Source organism: Juglans microcarpa x Juglans regia, chromosome 1D, assembly GCF_004785595.1.
Source record: "Juglans microcarpa x Juglans regia isolate MS1-56 chromosome 1D, Jm3101_v1.0, whole genome shotgun sequence".
NCBI classification, from domain to species: domain Eukaryota; kingdom Viridiplantae; phylum Streptophyta; class Magnoliopsida; order Fagales; family Juglandaceae; genus Juglans; species Juglans microcarpa x Juglans regia.
The window spans coordinates 40,859,204-40,879,897 of NC_054594.1; the positions used below are offsets into that span (position 1 = coordinate 40,859,204).

Sequence of the window (20,694 nt, forward strand, 5' to 3'; positions counted from 1 at the left end):
GCCATTCATTTTAAAACATTATTGTGTAAAATATTATGTGTTTATCATTTTTCTTGGATAAAAGGCGGCGTCAGGTCGTTGAGTCGGCATCCATCCAGGCGCAGCATTTCACAGGTACCCCGACGGCTGATGTTTGATTTTTCCTACAGCTCTGCGTAAGGGATTCTAAATTAATCCTCTCTCTCATCAACAAAATTACTCGAGGATCTTCCCTTCACATGAAAAAGCTATTATTTTTCTTTAAGTTATATTCAAGGAACAGGATCACGGGAACCGCGTTATGTTGAGGAACACCACCACTAGTCTCCATTTTCTCATCTGTTACAGCAATAATTGAGCAATCCATTAAATAACTTGACAAGGACTCGCCAACAAAATTACCAAAGGAATTTAGGAACAGAAAAAGAAGAAGAAGAAGAAGAAGAAGAAGAAGAGAAAAGTCCAAGTCACGTGATCATCGCAGCATGGAATTGAGTCGTGACCCCCACTTCTGTATACATGCTAGTGGGATTTCAGGGAGTAGCTGAAGGATTACAACAACGAAACCAAAGTTGCAACTGGGTTTAGATTTACTCAGTCTTCTCTTCTTCCATATCACCGTTCGATACTCCATTGCCACCTTGCACCGGTCTAGCTTCAGGTACACTTCGAACATCCTTCGAAGGAATTGGGGCTGGTTTTATGAGAGTCAGGTTTGTATCATCCTTGTCAAACTCGTCGCTTGCATCTCCAGAGTAAGCATATCTGTCAAGAAAAAAAATTGCGTGGGAGTGGAGCTCTTTGGGTAAGAAATACGCAGTTTGGACCTTGAAAAAAAAAACATTTTTAGTAGAGCTTTACCGTGTTGAGCTCTGAGAGGGCGCCCAAAGAGCACAGATCACACATAGGAGCGAGAAAGACAAGGCTTGCCAGAATGCCGGGATGATCCATGCAGTCTGCCACTTCTCATTGTAAATATCTGTTGATTTGAAGTAAAGCTGCAAAGTACAAAGTGGTGTGAAATATTTTATCAATAATCTCATATATAGCTGTAAATACAAAGATGGGAATAATCACGTAGCAAGTGACTCTAATATTAAATCAAGGATGACACAACAGCAGGATGAAAAAGAATCGTTAATAAACAAAATTTCACCCCTTTATGGACATGAAGTAAATACTTGGTCATACAAGAAATAAACAGTTCCAATCTCTTAGGCAGGCATTATCAATCCAACCAGTCCTAATATAAAGAACAATTTTTTAACAATGGTGTCTACTTTTTAAATCCATCCTATTAACTTTAATTAGCTTGAATCCATTTGTGCACCTAACTTGTATATAATAATTGCTTACAACAATTGATAATGGTGATTTATGATGCTACAGTTTGCGTCCCTCCATGGGTTTTTAACGAATTCTTTCTATTATCTTCTCCTTCCCCAATTTCTATAGATGTTATTTCTTGATAAGTTATAATTTCTATAGATGTCATAAATTCAACTGGTACGAATTACTAGGTCATTTGGCAGACAACAAATTTCATGAAAATGCTAGTAGATAACATTGTTCTCAGTATCTTCTTAAACACGAGAGCCAGTGTGTGGATTACCTCATAGCATATCCAACCCACGGACACAATAACAGCTACGGCCAAAGCATTTGTAAACTTCCTGTATATATCCAGTTTAACCAGCATTCTTCTAGCCTGTCATGTCACAAAAAAGAAGAAAAAAAAATCATTGCCTAGATATTTGTATGTTAAAACGCATAAGAAGATGAGGTAGCATTACATAATGCAGCATTAATGAAGCTAAGGCTTGAACAGCCAACCAATTCCAGTGTAGAAGGCACAAACAGGTATCCTCCATATACTCGTTGAAGGATTCTGTTGTATCTTTTGTATACATTTTGTGTACATGGGCTATGCCTAATGCTTCCATTAATAAATTTCTTAATTACTTATCAAAAACTATTTGAAGGATTCTACAGATCTAGTAGTGTACCCTGAGAAGCAATTTTTACTTTGATTTTCTCTTTTAACAAGAGATCAAAGATTCCATAACCCCACAAATCATCCTTCCGAATTTTAAATTGGCTTTTGTTTTCAATTTGAAACCACAATGGAAAGGCCATGTCTTTCCAAATTCCCTAAAGGACAGTGCTGGGGGCCGCCCAGAGCATGTACTGCCCCGATTCCTAGTGCATTTCCAATTTTTTTTCAAACATATTTAAACCTTTAAAAAAAAATACACACATTCACTAGTAATCACTTTCTTAACCATTAAAAAAAAATTAAAATATATGAGCGGTCAAACTAAGGGGGGCAAAATCAGGGAGCTACTTAGCATTTTCCTTCCCTAAAACTATAGCTTACACACTTGAACCAACTTTAGTTTTGAGGAACAAGAATAAAATCATAGAGCCCTTTTACTTGTAAGCTGGTGTGGAGAACACACCCTCCACATCAATGACATGACAAGATTTTATTTGTAAAAGAAATTTAAAATCTTGTCATGTTTCAATTTTCATAAGATCTTCACAGAAAGAAATACTAAAATGAATAAGAGCAGATCTAAACTAGTTACCTGAAGCTTATTTAATGTGGCAGAGAGGGAAGTAAATATCCAAAGAATGAAAAAAGCATCCAAGACTGCCACAGGAAGAATCAAAAAGAGTCTTGCCTTTCCTGAAAGGTCACTTACTGCACCAACATTTTCTACCAATTCAAGTACTTCAGTTGCCACAAAGAAGGTCACCCCGAGCATGACCACCTTGGATGTAAGCCCACCCAGGGTAGGTCTCACAACACCATAGCCCATCGCAACCATTAAAATGATCAAACGTGCTACCGTACGCTTAACAGACCCAGAGGTGACTGCCCACATGGTTATCCCAGTTGGCCTGATTCCAGTCTCGTTGAATTCGGCATACTCAAAATACCATAGAGTCATCTCAAACATGCCCAGCGTTATGACTAGTGTGATACAGTTCTGCAATGGAAGAACTTCTCTCCAAAATCTTGCATACTGGGAGAACCAAAAGATCCCAAGTATCAGAAAAGCAAAGGACATGAACCCGTAGAAATTCATAAGTGGTGCCATTCGACCAGGTAAGTAGCCAGCAGGATTTTTCCATATTGTATTTCCATCCACAACTAAACCTTTCAGCTTTGGATCGCAATGAATGAAATACATGTTATACATCCCAGTTTTAGTTATCTGTATTGACTTTGATGGCAACATTGCAGCTAGTTCCTCTACACCAAATGAGACGCTAACCACTTGGGGCCAGCCAGGATTCTCTGTAGATGGGCGGTGGATTATTTCTCCTTCTGAACATACACCTAGTTTTGCAAGATCTGCTGAACAACAGACTGCTCTTTGACCCCCATAGGCTGAACCCCCAATTGTTTGTCTATCTTCCACCTCAAAAACAATAGCATGGACTGGACCCGAGCTGAAGTTAGCAAATTCCTTGTCTCTCCGAAATGTAACCTTTTCAAAACTGGTTTCATATTACAACATGTCAGGCAATGGGAACAAATAATTGAACCAATGGAAACCAAAGCATTCCTCAATATATCACTCATCAACGTTATTTGTCAAATTCAAAATATAAAAAGGAAGAGAGAATGCACAAATGGAAAATAAAAAATAACAGTGAGTTGACTCAAATGAAATTTTGACTATTGTAAGTGTAAGATGAAGGGGCGCCCACATGGGCAAACCCCTCCCATGCCGTAATGGCATGTAACACATGGCTTAATGGCCATGCGTTACATGCTTGAGAACAAAAGTGGCAAGGGCCACTTTATTGCAAGGATTAAAGGCTAGGCCAGCCATATGTGATGCACAGGGAGGGCTATATAGATTTTTTTTTTTTTTGCCCATGTGATGCACAGATAGGGTCTATATAGATGGTTCTCTGTAAATCCTAAAACAAAAATACAGAATCTCTCTATATTTTTGTTCTCTCTTGAGAAGTATCCAGGCTGTGGGTGTATAGAATGTTACTCTAGTTTTATTCTTAGTAGTACACTTTACCACCAAGAGGAGACGCTTGAGGCTTGCTAGATTTTTTGTTCAGTCTGGATAGACTTGTGGAGCAACTCAATAAGCTGTGCTTGAGGTATTCAGCTGTGCATTCTTACAGCAAGAATATCGAATTCCATCCCCCCTCCTTGTAAATGCGTAAATAGCTAACAATTGTCGTTAGTCGATGATCTTTGCCCTAAATTTCAATTCGCACCAGACTCACAATGAACATTTCAGTGTCTTAGGATGCAATACGCATTCCAAACTAGATCTTGACAGGATGTACAAAAAGAAATCCAATAATCACCAAAAAATCATCAAATATAAGAAATTAAGCAACTTTTATCTTTGAAAATAACCAAAGCTTAGCAAATCAACAAACTCAATCATTTACCGTATGTAAGACTCGCCATTGGTGGACGTCTGGCTGTCGGTCTCGCTCGGAGTAGGGACCGAAGAGTAGATTCCCTCGCTGCCAGCGTGGACTACGAAGGCATTGCCTTTAGTGGCGAATCTCTCGCCGGCGTATTCATGAACCGAAGCTTCGATTCCAATGCAGGCAAAGCACAGGTAAAGCAGAGCAGCAACCGTACGGGAACAGGAGAGCCGCGTCATTGGATTGAAGCTTTCAGAGCCAGAGAGAGAGGAAAGTTCTGGATCTGTGCTAGTGCTTTGTCGAGAGAGAGAGAGAGAGAGAGAGAGAGAGAGAGGGGGAGGACGTCAGTCCCAGGTTTTCCACTTTGGATTTGTTTGGCTGACTACTGGTTAAAAGCGTAGGATTAAGGAAATGATTGGGAAAAAAGATAGAGTGAGGGGGAGGCCCATTATAACCGTTGATGGTTGAGCTTTTGGAGAAAATGAAGGTAACAGCTGTGACTTCGGAAGGAAGGAAGTCTATGTTGAGGCTGACCAATGGGCTTTCTTTCTTACTTCCGGTGATTACGGAATAGCAGACTCGATGTCGGTGATATACTTCCCTTTAATAATAACTAACGAGTCATGAAAGAATAAAAAAAAAAAAGAAAAAAAAGATATTTGCAATTTAGAATCTAGATTGTGTAAATTTCATATTCTATCTTAAAAAATTATGAGTAAATTTAAAATTTATATAAAAAAAATTATTTTTTAATAATATATTACACTTTTTTAGTAAGTGTGCTCGAAGATTTCATACCTTAATACTATGTTTAAAATTTCTTAAAAAATAAACTCATAAAATCTACTTTATAATAAAAATAATTACATTTACAAAGAGATATTACAAACTTACTTTTGTAAAATTCTTTCTGTGACAAAAATATTTTTAGAATGATAATTTTATTATTTTTATTATCTAAATTTGTTGTGATATCATTCCCTCAACATTTCTTAAGTTCGGTTTAGATAGTGAGATGAAATAAAATGATTTTAAATGAAAATTAAAAAAAATATTAATAAAATATTATTTTTTAATATTATTATTATTTTAAAATTCAAAAAAATTGAATAATTTATTATATTTTATATGAAAATTTAAAAAATTATAATGATAATATAAGACAAGACAATACATATTCACTAAAAAGGGCTTAGTGCTAAAACGTCAATATTTAAATAATTACCATTAAGTTCATTAGAATATGACAACTAAAAAAGTGACTAGCTTCCGCATATAATTCAACTCCTCAATACGATTAAAGACATTGTATCCAAGGACAAAAAAAAAAACTATTAAATCTCATATAGAATTCATCCAATTTTTGGGGAGACACCATTTCCCGTAAAAACAACATAAGAAATAGAAGAGTTAACGAACCTCTGACTTTAATGGTAAAGACCTTTTTGTTTCTTTTGCTGAATAAATGGTAAAAAGATCTAGATGACGACGTTATTGCCATTTTCCCAATCTTAGGCTGTATTTGGAAAAAACCCCGAAAGTGATGGTCTTAACGAATTACTAACATCATCTATCTTCTAAATAAAAGAAGAGAAATGCTACTTGCCTTCATTCGAACAAATATTACACACAAAAGGAATTTGAAAAACGTTCGACCTTTTAAAATCCTAATTCCCAAAGATTACGCCCTCTAACATCATCTATCATTATCCAACAGCCAAAACGGGGTGGGGGAGGGTGGGATAGAGAAATTAAATGTGCTGAGAGAGAAGCCGCTATAATATTTGCGGACAGACATGTCAAGTATTCCACGAAGTAGCCAACCTCATCAATCCAGGTCAAGGAATTCCATTCTTTTCCTCATGGAACCTTTAAGATCTGTAGCTTCCCTTTCTGCTTTCTGTGCCTGCAAAATTTTGATGCAAGTCAAATACAATATGAGGAAATCCAATACAAAATTATTGGGGAAAGCTTGCCCCCCTCCCCCCAAAAAATCAACAATCTTCATCACTGGAAAATGAAGAAAATTGAACTAGACAAATGAGTACGGGCTCAGCAAGTTAGTAAATGAGTATAGACTTCTGAGTGGATTCTCCACAACTCCACCCTAAAAAAACAACCTTTTCAAGAAAACTCACAGAGCTAATTACCTCCACCCGCGTGTGTGTGTGTTTGTTCTGGCACATCCCCTAATATATATAGTGATATACAATCCATATTTATTTTTGTAACATGACAATACATTCAAAACTTTCCATACAAAATACAAGTAACTTATTTACATAACACTTCCACAGATGATAAATATTTTTAACACTGAGTTTGTCTACCTTTCTTCTTCATACTCTCTTTTTTAATCAGTTAAGAAAGGTTCAACATATCAACGTTACTCTCTTGAAATTTCTTTGAACCTATCTCTCTTAAAAGAAGTCAATTGACCGAATGCACTAAAGATAAATACAGGACCAACACAAGCGAGGTTAACATATCATTATTAACTCTGCCCCTAAGGAACTAATGGCATAACATATATATATATATATATATATTCATATTCTCACATAGATAAATGCATAAAAAGAAACTACATAAGTGAGGAGACTTTGTGAACCACCAATAGAGCAATGATCATGTATCAAAAAGTCTACAGTTATGATCAAAATATTATATTCAATATTTTGTTCTTTCCTTTGAACTAATTTATGTACTAAAAGAATATCATAATAGTACCGCTTACCCTTTTAATTTCTGCTTCAGAAACACGAGTCATATGTGGGGGAAGTTCCTCTCTCTCTAAGTCCTAAAAAACCAAGTGAAGATCGTAAGAAATACAAGGGTGTTTATTTCACAGGGAAAAAATCAACAGATATGAAAGGTAACTAACAATTGGTCATACCAGCTCACCAATTAAAACAACATTCTCTCCACGGATTATATATAGGCCCAAAGGAATATCACAATAAAGCTCACCAACAATAACTCTCTCACATGCTTCCTCAAGGACAGCGTTGGCTGCAATAGGAGGAATATAACATTTTCAGTCATTTAAAAATTTATAGTTAAAAAGAAAATTTTATAGCATGTGAAACCCTAAACAAACAGAATGGAAACATCAGTACCAAATTGATCAAAAGAACGAAGTATTCCCAAGAGCTTTCGACCATCTCGCAGCAGTACAAGAAGTTTCTCTGTTGCATTAATAATAGTGTGAGACCAAGAAATGGCAAGAAAAAAATTTGGTCCATCCAGAATTTGTAAGCCAGTTTAAATCTACAAGGCAAAAACCTATGAGCTTCCGAGTCATGCAGATAATGTTTGGGTTAAAAATGCTTTGCATGTGAAATAAGGTAGAACAAAGGAAAAGCAAAACTCTACATAAGAAGACCCAGATGTTCAAGTAGAACCATTCAACCAATCTCACACTAAAACATTAAATATATTTTTTCCTTTTGTAGGAAGTATTCAAGATTTCCTAAAAGATGAAGGATCCCAATCTAGAAACCATAACTGATTATTTTAAAACAAAAGGCCACCCAAAACTTGACCCTTGCAATTCAGAGCACCAAGTAAGCGAGCTACTAAAACTTTTCCTGTCTTGAAAAGAAACATCTATGTACGAAAACGTAAATCAATAAACAGAAATTCTTGATACCACACACTTGCTGCATAAACAATGAAATTGCAACAAACCATTTACATAGTCATATCGAAACAACAAGAATAAAACAACCACTCCAACAATCTCTCTATTGGTTATACCCATAAGACCACATCATAGATACTTGCTGCATCTCAAAATTCATAACCAAGAAAAATACCTAAACTGTAAAATGGTAACATCCAAAATCGAGCACACCAGCAATACGGAGACGTTAAAATATACAAGAAAACCACAGAGAGAGAGAGAGAGAGAGAGAGAGAGAGAGAGAGAGAGAGAGAGCATACTGTCAAGATAACTGGCAAGAGAGGTAGAGAGGTAGATATCTTCAGGGCCTGCCCAAGACATCGATAGTTAAAAATGAAGCTTTTTTCGGTATCTCAAAAACCACCGAAAACTTCTCTACAAACCAAACCAATAATGGCATTGGCAGCTCAGACTTCCCTTCGATATGCCACCTCACCAAACCCCTTCAGAAATCCTCCAAAAACAACAACAACATAAACCCCGACCCAAAAGATCTCCAAAAAAGAACAAAACCCTAAAACTTTCAGATCCAAAAACCCTAGAAAGTTAGAGACCAAAGAAGTGGGTGGATGATTGATAGTTCTCGCCCAGATTGATGGCCAGTCTAGGTTGGGGCTGCAGATGAACTCAGATCCAATCCCGCCGGAAGAGATTCAGATGGAATTGACTGAATCGGAATGTAAATTGTAAACATAAAATGTTAACTACTTAACTATGAAGCTAAACGACTTGTAGTATTATTACTTCTCTATGATCCATATGCTACAACTCTTCCACCTACGCGACTAAAATAACGTAGACCTCTTTTCACTCTCATTTCTTTCACTGTTTCACTAGCAAATAATCTTCAAACTCTACTTCAATTTCATCTTGGCATTTCAAATTTTTATTTGTAATATAAACAAAAAATATATATATATATATATTATGCAAGGAAAATGGCCATATGAATCTCTTCCTCCAGTAATACTATATACAATCGTAAAATGTGCAAGTACTGTGCAGTCGTTTTAAAAAAAAGTAAGGTCTATTATTAAAAAATTAATTTTTTTCATATAGATCCAGTATTTATTTACTTTTTTTAAAATAATTGTATAGCGCTTGCACATTTACGACTGTAACTATTATTTCTCTTTCTTTCCCACCCTCATCCCGCACTCATCCGTATCTCCCTTATTTTTTTCCTCCCAAGTCCAAGCTTTACAGGCCAGGAGTTTTCGAACCCTCCACCATTAATGACATCTTTTCCTTTCTGGCCACACAACTTTGAGAATTAAAGCCACATTTGTTTTGAGTTTTCTCCATTACTAGTGTAGCACATTTCTTTCGTACCTTGTGAAATGAATTAAAGCCACACAAAAACAAATGAAATCCTACCAGGCCAGGAAGATAACAACTGCCTAAGCTATGAGAAGCAAATTAGAGTCTTTCATGCATGGAAACTTGTTTTAGTAAGCTACAATATCTCCATGATTCAATGACCATATATATATATGCATAATATTATTCACGATTAACATATATTACAAAGAGAGCTACATAGCGCCCCGGGTGGGGGGTGGAAATAATCGTAGACCCAGATGAAACATGTAGATATATAATGTCTAGCTTTGCCGGCCAGTACAACCTACAGAAATCCTTTTGACGATATCTTATAACATGTGTTGTAGACTTGTAGTCTGTCCACAGATACAACCATGAAAAAAAGGGGGAAAGCACCGTTAACAAACGAGAGACATTATCTGGATCAAATACATTTCGAGGTCCTCTCACGAGAGACACCATTAAAAAGTTTCCTTGATGATTGGTAATCCCAACTGCATGAGTTTCTTAGAATCCAAAGCATATATAAACATCTGAATCTGCAAAGTTATCGTAGCATGAAGTTAGAGATATTCAAATTGCCAGTACGTATATAGATTCTTGTGCAGACAAAGATATGAAACTGATCATGCACCCCTAATTGAATTGCTCTCTTGATAAGAAAGATGAAGTTGTTTTATTTTAGTGCGGTCTTCTTACCTAGTAATCGAAATATTGTTTGTAAAGCTGGAGGCAGATCTATATCTCTAGAACAATATCTGCAGATCATCAGAGAACATATCACATTAAATGCCACACATTTTGTGCATGTAATTATCTTTTTCGTCTGAAGCTATGCAAGTTTTGTTGTGTATATAGACTTTCATTCTAATCGATCGGTGCTTCACTGAAAGTAACCTTACATTCAGAATCTGTCTTGACCCATTTGCCTCCATCATTGGTCTTCTCCAGCATTTCTTCATCATTTCTCTGCTTTGGCATCTGTTTGTCTTCTAGATATCTCTTCATGGATGATGCCCGAGAAGTGCTTTGAGGGTTCATCTTCTTGTGAAGCATTACTCTCAAAAGCTGTAGGCCAAAATGATGAAAAGAAAAAAAGATCACTAAAGAAGTTCTATAAATCTAAGCTGGAAGAAAGATGATTATGCAGTAACAATGTAATTAACATTAGTTTGGCATATGTGCACAAAACGATATTAAAATTTCAGATCAGATCCCATTATTAGTAGTGGACATTGTTTCAAATTGGAGAGCATTTCAATGGCCAGGGCATTAGCAGCCCGGGCTTGTTCATGGTGAATTAACACCTAGGCCAAATCAATTAGCTATCACAAAGGATAGTGTATATTAATTAGTTGTAATATATTTGCAGTATTTTGGCAAGAACAACATACACACTTTGGATGAATGCATTTTAGCCTGTAAGCTGAAACTCCCACATATTGATTTGTTTAGGTATTATACCTTCTCCATTCTCGACTCTTGAAGTGTATCCCTTAAACTGGGTGCTGGTGCAAACCCACTTCCACAAACAAACATCTTCTTGAGAAGGAAGGAAATTGATTTCTTCCCAATCGCTTTCTTTTTATTATCTGCACAGAATTCTTTACACCTACCAATTATGATACTAATTGTCCGGTCGATGTCTTCATCTCTACCATCCTGCAAATCGCTGCAAAGTAGAGTACTACTAATTCTTCGATCAACCTCCAAGCTTGATGGGCAATTGAGAAATCTATCCAAAGGAAGATCAGCAACAACTTCCTTGATCTCCTTATTTGGTTTACGTGATAAGAGCTTTGTCAACTCCTTTTGTAACTTTCCAACTTCTTCTGGAGTAAAATCTGATACTTCTTCACATGAAGATGGATTATAATCTTGATCAGTACTATTTTGGCTGCCGAGATTTTCTTTCAAATCATTGTTTCCAAAAGTTCCAATTGCTAGAAAGCCATGGGGCCAGTCATTGAATTCTTCACGTGGCTCTTGTTTCACAGGATCTACACAAATGGAATATAGAATTTACAATTGCAAATAGACATTAAATGGGCACATGTTAGGAAGTCATGTAAATAAGTGGAAAAAAGGGTATATGATATTATAAGAAGTATAAACCTAGCTAGCTAGCTAGTAGCAATGTTGAAATAAATTGTCTTGAACAAGGAGAAAGGCTAGCTAAGCCTCATGAACAAGTCATGACCCATTAAAGTTCAATATTGCAAACTTAATTTACATCGACATGTTGGATTAAGTTTCTCCCATATATATTACGTTGACTAGAATCTCTTTCATACAATCCTTTTCCGACCGTTGATCATTTTGATTATCTTTTTGTATTGTGATTAAAAATATTAATAAATTACTACTTGGATATCATGAATTGGATTCAAATTTAGATCCGACCCATTCACAAACCCGCGTTGACGACAAAAAAGCTAAGCACGCAGGCAGAGCCGCAGAAGTCGAAAGAATGCTTACTAGTAGTTGAAGCTGTATGCGGTTTGTTGTTGTTCCCTTGTTTCCCGTTAAGCTTATTTTGCATCCAACTGAAAAGCTGCAATCAACCAAATGAAAACCATCATTTCAGAACCATGAACTCTTATCATTTTACGTCGGTACAAGCTAAATGGACAGCCAGCCAGCCAACCTCTCTCTCTCTCTCTCTCTCTCTCACACACACACACACACAAACTTACCTTCATTTTTTTCACAATAGAAGAACTGAAAGCTAGCTCTTTGAAAGTTATCGAAATGTGATGGAATGAGGTGGCGGGTGGTCTTAATTTGAAAGACTGGGGTGTTCAAAGCCGATCTTAAAAGCCAATGAAAATTGAGCTTTGGGAATTTAAAGCGAAGGAAGGGGTGGTTTTGCTGAATTTAATGGGCAAGCTGAGAATAATTTTCTATTGGTTCAAGTTCCCAAAGACGACGGCCTTTTACACCTCCCTCCTCCTTCTACCTTTTATGCATGCCTTCTGTATTCAAACTTTCTTCTCCAATCATGCACTACCATAAAAACATTCTCCTCCAATTTATAATCCATGTATATGCCAATAAAATATTTAAAACCCATGGATGATGGATGAGAATTCAGTGGTCGACTCCGGAACATTTGATGTACGTAGTTAGGAGCCGTTTGTGTCATTGCTTGCATCAACTCGATAATAAAAAGTACAGATCTTAAGACATTTTTCGAGTAAGAAAGTTGAAACCGATCTCAATGCATGATCTGCTATTGAACGGTAATGTTACAATATTACAACAGTACCGCAAATGACCACTAGTTTAAAATATTTTCGTGCTTTCACTGTTTGCTTTTAATGTTACATAAAGTTCCACGACTATTTCCTCGATTCTTTACAGCATAACTTGGCCCTTCGTTCTACGATGCCACATGCTACAAATGCGCATACAATTCAGCATATGTTTGTGAGCTTAGAAAGAAAGATTTTAAAACATTATAAGTTTCTCCTTCCATTAAAAACAGGCCAAAACATTAACAGGAATGTTGAAAATGGAATTTCTGATCCCAGCGGACCGCTAATAAAAGAAAGTTTCCTCTTCAGGTAGATTACAAGCTTTCTTTTCTCTTAACATCTTCACCAGCGTATAAAATCATCAGTAGGTCATCTTAAACTCCATTTTTATTCTCTATTGAAGTTGGAAAAGACAACTACTAATTTTATTTTTTGTTCACCGAATCATGTGGTGAGGGAGATCAGATACAGAGAGAGAGAGAGAGAGCTGCGCCTGCACGCTTTCCTAACAACAATGTAGACACGCATGTCGGTTTAGTATTATTAGCTTCTAGAAATGAAGATAGGGTCTCGTCCCGAGAGATTGTCGAGTAGCAGGTATGCATTGTTATTCATGACCACCCACCGTCACAGAAAATCCTGGAAAAACAAGTACGTACACTTCTTCACGAAATCTTGTCCAAACAGAGGCAGAAGTGGGCGGATTTTTTTTTAATCAACTACAAATCCCCCTTGCCAAGCGACACATGCATATAAGCATCGTTATGGATTTGGAAGACTCCCCTAGTATATTCTCATAAAACTTTTCCTCTCATTTTATTCAATCATTATAATTTTTTTAAATTCTTACATAAAATAAAATAAATAATTTAAATTTTTTAAATTTTAAAATAAAAATAATATTAAAAAAATATTTTATAATAATATTTTATTCAATTTTTAATTTTTACATCATCTCATTTTCTCGTCATGAAAAACAAACGAGATCCTATATTCCGTTGAAATACTAATTCATATTAGGCTACGGGGTTTAGCTACTAGTTAGCTGACAATCATATAAGTTTTCCATGTACGACCAATTAATGCTTACCAGATGATGCCTCCTTCGATCTTTCAAAAGTTAAAAGCATGATGTCGGACCAACACGTGTACCGAATGGGTCGGGTTGACATCTATCATGATCTAACATTAATCACTAATCCCCAAACACCCAATTGGTCTAGGAGGGCGGCCACATACATGCCAGAACAGCCCTCTCTTAGATTTCTGCATAAACTTGTTCCCATCCTAAGGGCCGGCCACCTTTTTGCAATTCCATCGCTGCTTTCAAGATCCTCTCTGCATCACTTAAGCATGATTGGACTACATTATTATAAGCAGTATCTTAAGCTAATTAAACCATGATAAATAAAATGGGCATAAGCACAATTTACTTGGCTAAATGTTCTGCTTCGTCACTCCCATTGCACAATACAATAAATAAAGGTTTCGTACAGAAATGCATAGCATGTTAGTCATTATAAAATCTATAGTATGGACCACTTACACAATGGACATGCAAAAATCATGTACGGCCTCCAAGCAAGCTGCACCACGAAATGAAGATTTCTTCTCATGATTTTACATCTAGTTGAGGATTACAGATGTTGAAGAACTCGATTAGCTACGTGTAAAGATGTTCTACAAAAGTAACACAACTTAAACTAACGCAATGTTCTAGATTCCATGATCAAAATATGAATATCCTATGAATGTAAGTGAAAATATCCCATGCATCCATCGTCACTCGGCTCGTCACCGCAGTACCTAAAGAAGTTTTTATTTTTGTTTTTTATTTTTTGGAATTGAAAACTCCTCGAGATGCAGGTAAATGGCAAGTGAAGAGTCCAAAAGAATCACTCCCACCAAGATACAACCTTTAACGAAAAAGAGTAGAAACCATGTGGGTTATAGCATCTACTAGATGCCTAGTGTTTGAGACTTCAAGCAACAATGGAAGAGATTTACTAATTGTGGAATGTCACTCTTTATCCAAGATAAACTAAGACCTTGTCTGATGTGAACCTCTATCTTCCATAAAGTGGTGGCCATCATGGTTTGACTAGCTCATCTTTCATGGGATCTTCAGCAAATTAATTAAAAAAAAAAAAGTGTCTAGCATTACGATTAAGCAAGTGTTTCATCGTGCAAGAAGGTCCCTTCAAACCTCAAGAATCAACATATTATATCTTACTAACATGAAAATAATAAAGTATGGCCTGTGTCTCTCAAACACAATGAGAAAGCCACCATTCCTGGCCGCTAATCAGGACATTGTTGGGCATCCTTTCGTTCCATGGGAGGGGTAGTCCTGTGGTCAGTAATCTCCACTGTATTTTTAGAAATCTCCTAGAGATGTGATAATGCCTATTACTCGTGGAGCCTTTTAACCAATCTCTACACAATATAAATACAAACAACTTCAAAAACTACTGGCATAATTAAATTCTTTGGGCTCTGAACCAAGAGTAGGAAAAATGTTGTAATCACAACAGCATTTATGCCGTATATGGTTTTAAGCTTCCCAGTTACTTCTCTCAAACTTTGTATTTACGGGAACAAAACACAGCACTGTATACCTTAAAGACTAGTACAGAACTCACAAGTGCCTACTTCTTCTATCTAGTTATAGTTCCCTATTAGTTTACTTCACTCAATCTGACAGCTAAAGTGATTTCCTAATAGAAGCGGGTTAATTTGGAAAACCGGATATGAAGATATTTACATGAATACTAAGGCTCTCTCTCTCTCTCTCTCTCTCTCTCTCTCTCAACAGCCCTTGAACCAACTGGCTTGAACATTAGCTTTTTTGGACAACTTTTATCTCACAAGAATGATTTCAATCACAGGATATCTTACAATAACATCAATTGCCAGAATTGATCTACTATGACAATGTTTCAGATTTACCCTATTCTTTAGTAAGTTGTTAAATCAATGCAGAGGACCCCCTATATAATAAACATTCAGTTGAATGGAAAAATAAAAAGCTATAAGAAGTCACAAGTTGTTGCACTTGCTAGAAAGGACTGCAAAAATTAATCTGGAAAATGGAACAACCCACATGACAGTGTACCAAAACAGAATGAAAATGATTAAATGCACATTCTTGCTATAAATGGGCGGCTATGTCGCCTGATAATTGGAGGCTGCAGCCCAACAATGAGGTCATGGCAAGCAAATGAACCAACATATCAAAATAAACTACAATGCCTATATTACAGTGTAAGATTGAGATATTAGCATGCATGCTAAATTTTTCTCTTTCCACTTCTCTTTTTTTTTTGTTGTAAGGAAAGTGGGGGCTGTTATGGTTAAAGATTATATATGACTAATGTAATTAAGACAACTATATTTTACCTCATTGATGACTTCTGAGTCATAGACACAACACTTCAACAAGATTTAACTCTATTATATTGAAAGATGTATAGAAATTGCCAAGACCAACTAGTGTATATATGCAGTTAACTGGATGCGTAACCACATGCATGTACAATCAGAGAGACATAAGATTTATCCTGGTTTCTAAGATCATTGCTTTCAGCACTAATCGACCATGCCAAAAAGTCAAATTCCTAGTAAATTTCAATCAGTTTAAGTTCCAAGAAATGAAGATTGACCAACTCTTGCATGCCCATGACGGGACTTTGAACTTGAAACTTACTCATCTTTACCTACCATGTTTTCATTTATATTATAAAGAATGAACTGTCAGCATCATGTTCCATGTTTGAACTAAGCACCGGATCCTCTAATAAAATTTCGTCAAACCATTTGATAGAGATCAACTACCAATTGCCCTATTTTTTGGTAAAACAAGGAACTATGAGTCTCGTCTATGCTTTTTGGTTTTAGGTGACCTCATCATACCCATACTGGATAATGGATGATGACTAATCAGAACTCAATCAAACTTAGTTGTTTATCTACAAGGGACCTCGTACCAGAAAAAAATTAGTCGAAAATAAACAGTTAGCAATCTGCATTGGCTTGCACTGGCTTTAATTTTAAAACTGCTTACCTAAATAAAAGTAGAGTCTAGCCAACAATTATGCTTGAATTGCAAAGACCAACGAAATTTATGTATCATCTCACATTTTACAATACTTAAAATACCCTATAGAATCCTCTGACAAAGCCCATACTAGTTTCTATATTACAGGAACCTATGAAGTTTAACAGAACAGGACTAAGAAAGTTTACAAGTTTAAGAACAGATGGTCGAACCACTATAAAGGAATTGGAAAACAGTGAGAGTAAATAGTGTAAAGACTAAAGAGACTTGTACCGGTTAAAATTTGTCATGTTAGGAAGCTACTCCACCTGTCAAAACAAAATCCATCAACCAAAGTAAATATATATATATATATATATATAATCTTTTTAAGCTAGATGCACTTCAGATATATCAGGTACTAGATATTTGGTTACTTGTTTCAGTTCACTATCTCATTTAAGAAGTTGATCTCATGATTACTAAGCCTGCAATTGGAAGCTGACCTTTTTTTTACTTGGTAACCTTTGCAGAATTTGTTCCCTTTTTACTTGTGTCAGTAAGATAAGTTACTAAGTTCTACTTTCTTCTCTCCCCCATACAAATAAGTTGCAATAACCATTTTGAGATCACAGATCAAATATCAAGGTTTGAAATCATGCATTGTAATTGGGTGGGAATGTTAGTTCTGAGATTTCAAATTTTAAACCGCTCTCCTTTACCTTCAACACACAGCTTTAGAAGTAGGGAAAGAAATGAGCTAGCAGAGAAAAAAAGGGGTTAAAATTAGTGTTATTAATACGTTTATTTGGGTTCACAGTAGGACAAAATATAAGCATACAGAATGCATGTACAAGGAGGAACGTACAAGTTATGCATTCATTTATTGTCAGAGAAAGTTCATATAACGACGTTAGACAAAGAATTAGCAATACCATTGGAACTGTGAGTTGACTCCTAAATGCTCATGCTTATATACATTTTTTTTCTCCGTGTCCTTCGTCTTCTTATTTTTTTCCACTTCAGTAGTGCATAGGCATATAGATCCATATAAAGTTCTAGCCCGCTCAAAAAGCCCCTAAAGTCCATATACAATCTCTTTCACATTTTGCCTCCATTTCTACAGGATTCCTTGGCAACTACGGAGCATGAAATGTAATTCAATTTCTCGGGTTGATTGTAAATAACTAATGTAGTCGTTGCTCTTGTCCTAGAAAGTAGGAAGTATCCTTTGCTTTGGCAGTTTGTAAATTTTTTTGGAAGAAAAATGGTAAAGCCACGAATAAATTTATAGTAAATCTTTCTAGAATCTCTAATATAACAATTTCTGGGGCATATTCTTAAGCTCGTGAGCTAGAATTAGTTTGCAACCTAACTGAGCCTAAAATTAAAGGGGGGGAAAAAAGGAAAGCAATCAAACAAGGCAATTAGTAATTGTTATGAAAAAATTGCAACCCAACTTCGTTTACCTGAAAGGTAAAGGGTCAACGATGCGAAGTTTCATTTGAAGGGTCAAACTGCAAAATAATAATAAAAGTAAATCCAATCAGATTAAAAGAAGAAAATCACCAAAAAGCACAAAACTAATAGAAATACTTCACAGATTACGATCCTTCTATTCGTAACGCTTCGTTTGATGGCTTTGAAAATGGAGGAAAAAGAAAACAAAACGATATAATTGATCTTACTAAGCTACCGTTTGAACATCTGGATCGATTAGGCAATTGTTGCTGTCGTTAGTTTTGGCTTTTTGTTCCATAAATTTGACATAATTAACGTTGAAAATTATATTTGCTTGCAGTTTCTGGGGAACCAAACGGGGAAATACCTGTATTTGTGGGGGAGAAACTCACTAAAAAGACCACAAGATAAGAAATTGAACGAGAGCTCACCGAGGTGGGCGGGAAAATGCACGGCGTGCGCGATTTTAGAGGAGCGATTGGTTCAAATACTATACGTAAAAATCCCAAAGAAAAAGTAATCTTGATACAGCAAATTTTCTTTATTTTGGTCGATAAAAATAAATTCATAAATTATACGGCTTAATTTATAAATATATTTTTATTATAAAATAAATCTAACATATTATATAAAATAAAAAAATTTGAGGCTGGATGGGTACCAAAAATAATTTTCACATAGGTTACTAAGAAATAGCCACGTAGGCATTCGATGAGCCCGCATGCACAGAATAAACGCTCTCCCTCTCATCTTTACCTCTTGGGTTATTTATCGACGTAAGTCCTGATAGTTTCTCCTCGAGCTACCAACCTTCGTTGCAGCCATGCACCATCATAGGGCAACTCCCACTGTCTAGCCTTACGCCTCCACACCAACTACGTTAGACCTCGCCAGCCCCAATTGTGCGTCCTCACTATCACAAAAACCCAAACTCGTGTGCGTCCACCTTGCACGGAACCACCTTGCCCAAACCTCACTACCAACCTACCCCTCAACCACTCATGGTGTCACCACCGTAGTCCACTGCTCCAGCCACTGCAACATTACCTTGCACCACCACCCAACGCTGTCGAAACTGCATGAAGACGTGGGCTGCACCTTATCCCTTCCTCCTTCCATGGTTTCACCCTTTACCAACACCTCACTCAGCCATCGTGACCTCCTTCCCACGCTCAACCTCTCCAAGTACCGCCCCACGTTACTGGCTAGAAAACCAAACCGGGTGGAAACCACATACGATCACGCAGAAAAACTCAACATCACATGTAGATTGCACCACCATGTCCCGTAATCCAACCAAGTTCCACCATCGCTTCGCATAGGACAACCACCATGCCCATCTCTCCACTCTTCTCGATTTTTATCTCACGGTAGTTTTCATTTTTCCATCTCAAGTGAGTGGTTCTCTCTCCATTCAGTCTCTCGATTAGTCTCTGTATTCCCTTCACAAACTCAAAATGCATGTTAACCTCTTTGTGAAAAGTGAAAACCAAAACTCGTATAGTTGAGAACTTAATTACATTTGACATGTAAAAGGAGAGGGAGAGCGTTTGTTCTGTGCATGCGAGTTCATCTCTAATTTTTCTAGAGTGCCTATGTGGTTGTTTCTTATTGGCCTGTGTGAAAATTATTTTAGCACTCATCCGACCCCAAGCTTTTCCCCATATAAGATCAAGTTTATTTATAAGATTTACTTTTATAAGAATTTTGTGTAGTTATAACAATTTTCTTCTACTTAAAAAAATCGAGATACATTTATATTTAAAAAAAAGATTCCTCTATTATGATTTTGTAGATAACATAGATAACATACAATTCTATACACAATTATGACTTAGGAATTATTTGGGGAATATGATGAGATGACGGAGTGAAATAGTTTGTATATGGTAATGAAATGATTTGAGTTAAATGTGTTTTATCAAATGAAAATGATATCATGTCTCATGAGTTTGTTCCCTCATTTCGACTGCTCATGTATTTAATTTGTTTGCTTAATGGTTAAAAAAGTGACTTTTAGACTGCGTTTGGATGTTGAACTGAGTTGAGTTGAATTGATAAAATATTATTAGAATATTATTTTTTAATATTATTATTATTTTGAGATTTGAAAAAATTGAATTATTTATTATATTTTGTATTGGGATTTGAAAAAGTTGTAATGATGAGTTGAGATGAGTTTAAATTTCAAACAAAGCTATTAAAAATATTTAAAGATGTTTACAAAATATAGAAAAGGAAAAAAATAAAAATATGCAATTTGTACTAGTGAGCATGCCCAACGGTCAAAATTGGACAACACCCTTTATTGAATTTTGATAAAATAGAGAAAATGTTCAATAAAAATATTAAATATTAAAATATTGTTATAATATAATTTTTATTTTGAAATTTGAAAAAGTAGTAATTTTTTGTATTTTGTTTAAAAATTTGAGAAAGTTGCAATAATTAAATGAAAAAATCGAAGATTTAAAATTGAATATGTATTTATTTTTTAGTAATATTTGGAAAGTAAATAATAAAAAATTTTAAAATGAGAT

At 35.9% G+C, this 20,694-nt stretch overlaps 3 protein-coding genes across 19 annotated transcripts; all 3 read right to left on the reverse strand.

Moving 5' to 3' along the window:
• Positions 1–283: 283 nt before the first annotated feature.
• On the reverse strand, positions 284–4,957 carry LOC121259268 (transmembrane protein 87A-like). Of its 2 annotated transcripts, XM_041160805.1 has the most exons (6): positions 4,733–4,957; positions 4,411–4,699; positions 2,568–3,486; positions 1,592–1,687; positions 841–977; positions 284–744 (listed from the first exon to the last, which is right to left on the reverse strand). In XM_041160805.1, exons 2-6 carry the CDS (start codon positions 4,629–4,631, stop codon positions 570–572), a joined length of 1,548 nt encoding a protein of 515 aa, XP_041016739.1. In that variant the 5' UTR covers positions 4,632–4,699; positions 4,733–4,957; the 3' UTR covers positions 284–569. The 2 variants fall into 2 exon arrangements, with proteins under 2 accessions (XP_041016739.1, XP_041016731.1); XM_041160797.1 differs by lacking the exon at positions 4,733–4,957 and having other exon boundaries at positions 4,411–4,705.
• A 1,022-nt stretch (positions 4,958–5,979) lies between these two features.
• LOC121261737 (sm-like protein LSM1B) lies at positions 5,980–8,758 on the reverse strand. Its single transcript, XM_041164216.1, has 5 exons — positions 8,338–8,758; positions 7,512–7,580; positions 7,289–7,404; positions 7,130–7,192; positions 5,980–6,298 (listed from the first exon to the last, which is right to left on the reverse strand). Exons 1-5 carry the CDS (start codon positions 8,396–8,398, stop codon positions 6,221–6,223), a joined length of 387 nt encoding a protein of 128 aa, XP_041020150.1. The 5' UTR covers positions 8,399–8,758; the 3' UTR covers positions 5,980–6,220.
• Positions 8,759–10,099: 1,341 nt separating this feature from the next.
• On the reverse strand, positions 10,100–18,764 carry LOC121260756 (protein DEEPER ROOTING 1-like). 16 transcript variants are annotated; one of them, XM_041162780.1, is made up of 7 exons: positions 18,586–18,764; positions 18,163–18,210; positions 16,988–17,022; positions 11,879–11,954; positions 10,865–11,400; positions 10,303–10,468; positions 10,100–10,158 (listed from the first exon to the last, which is right to left on the reverse strand). In XM_041162780.1, the coding sequence occupies exons 4-7, from the start codon at positions 11,940–11,942 to the stop codon at positions 10,139–10,141; spliced, it is 786 nt and encodes a 261-aa protein (XP_041018714.1). In that variant the 5' UTR covers positions 11,943–11,954; positions 16,988–17,022; positions 18,163–18,210; positions 18,586–18,764; the 3' UTR covers positions 10,100–10,138. The 16 variants fall into 16 exon arrangements, 4 of the variants coding, with proteins under 4 accessions (XP_041018714.1, XP_041018698.1, XP_041018706.1 ...); XM_041162764.1 differs by having other exon boundaries at positions 18,522–18,764; XM_041162772.1 differs by lacking the exon at positions 18,586–18,764 and adding an exon at positions 18,382–18,497.
• Between the last annotated feature and the right edge of the window lie 1,930 nt (positions 18,765–20,694).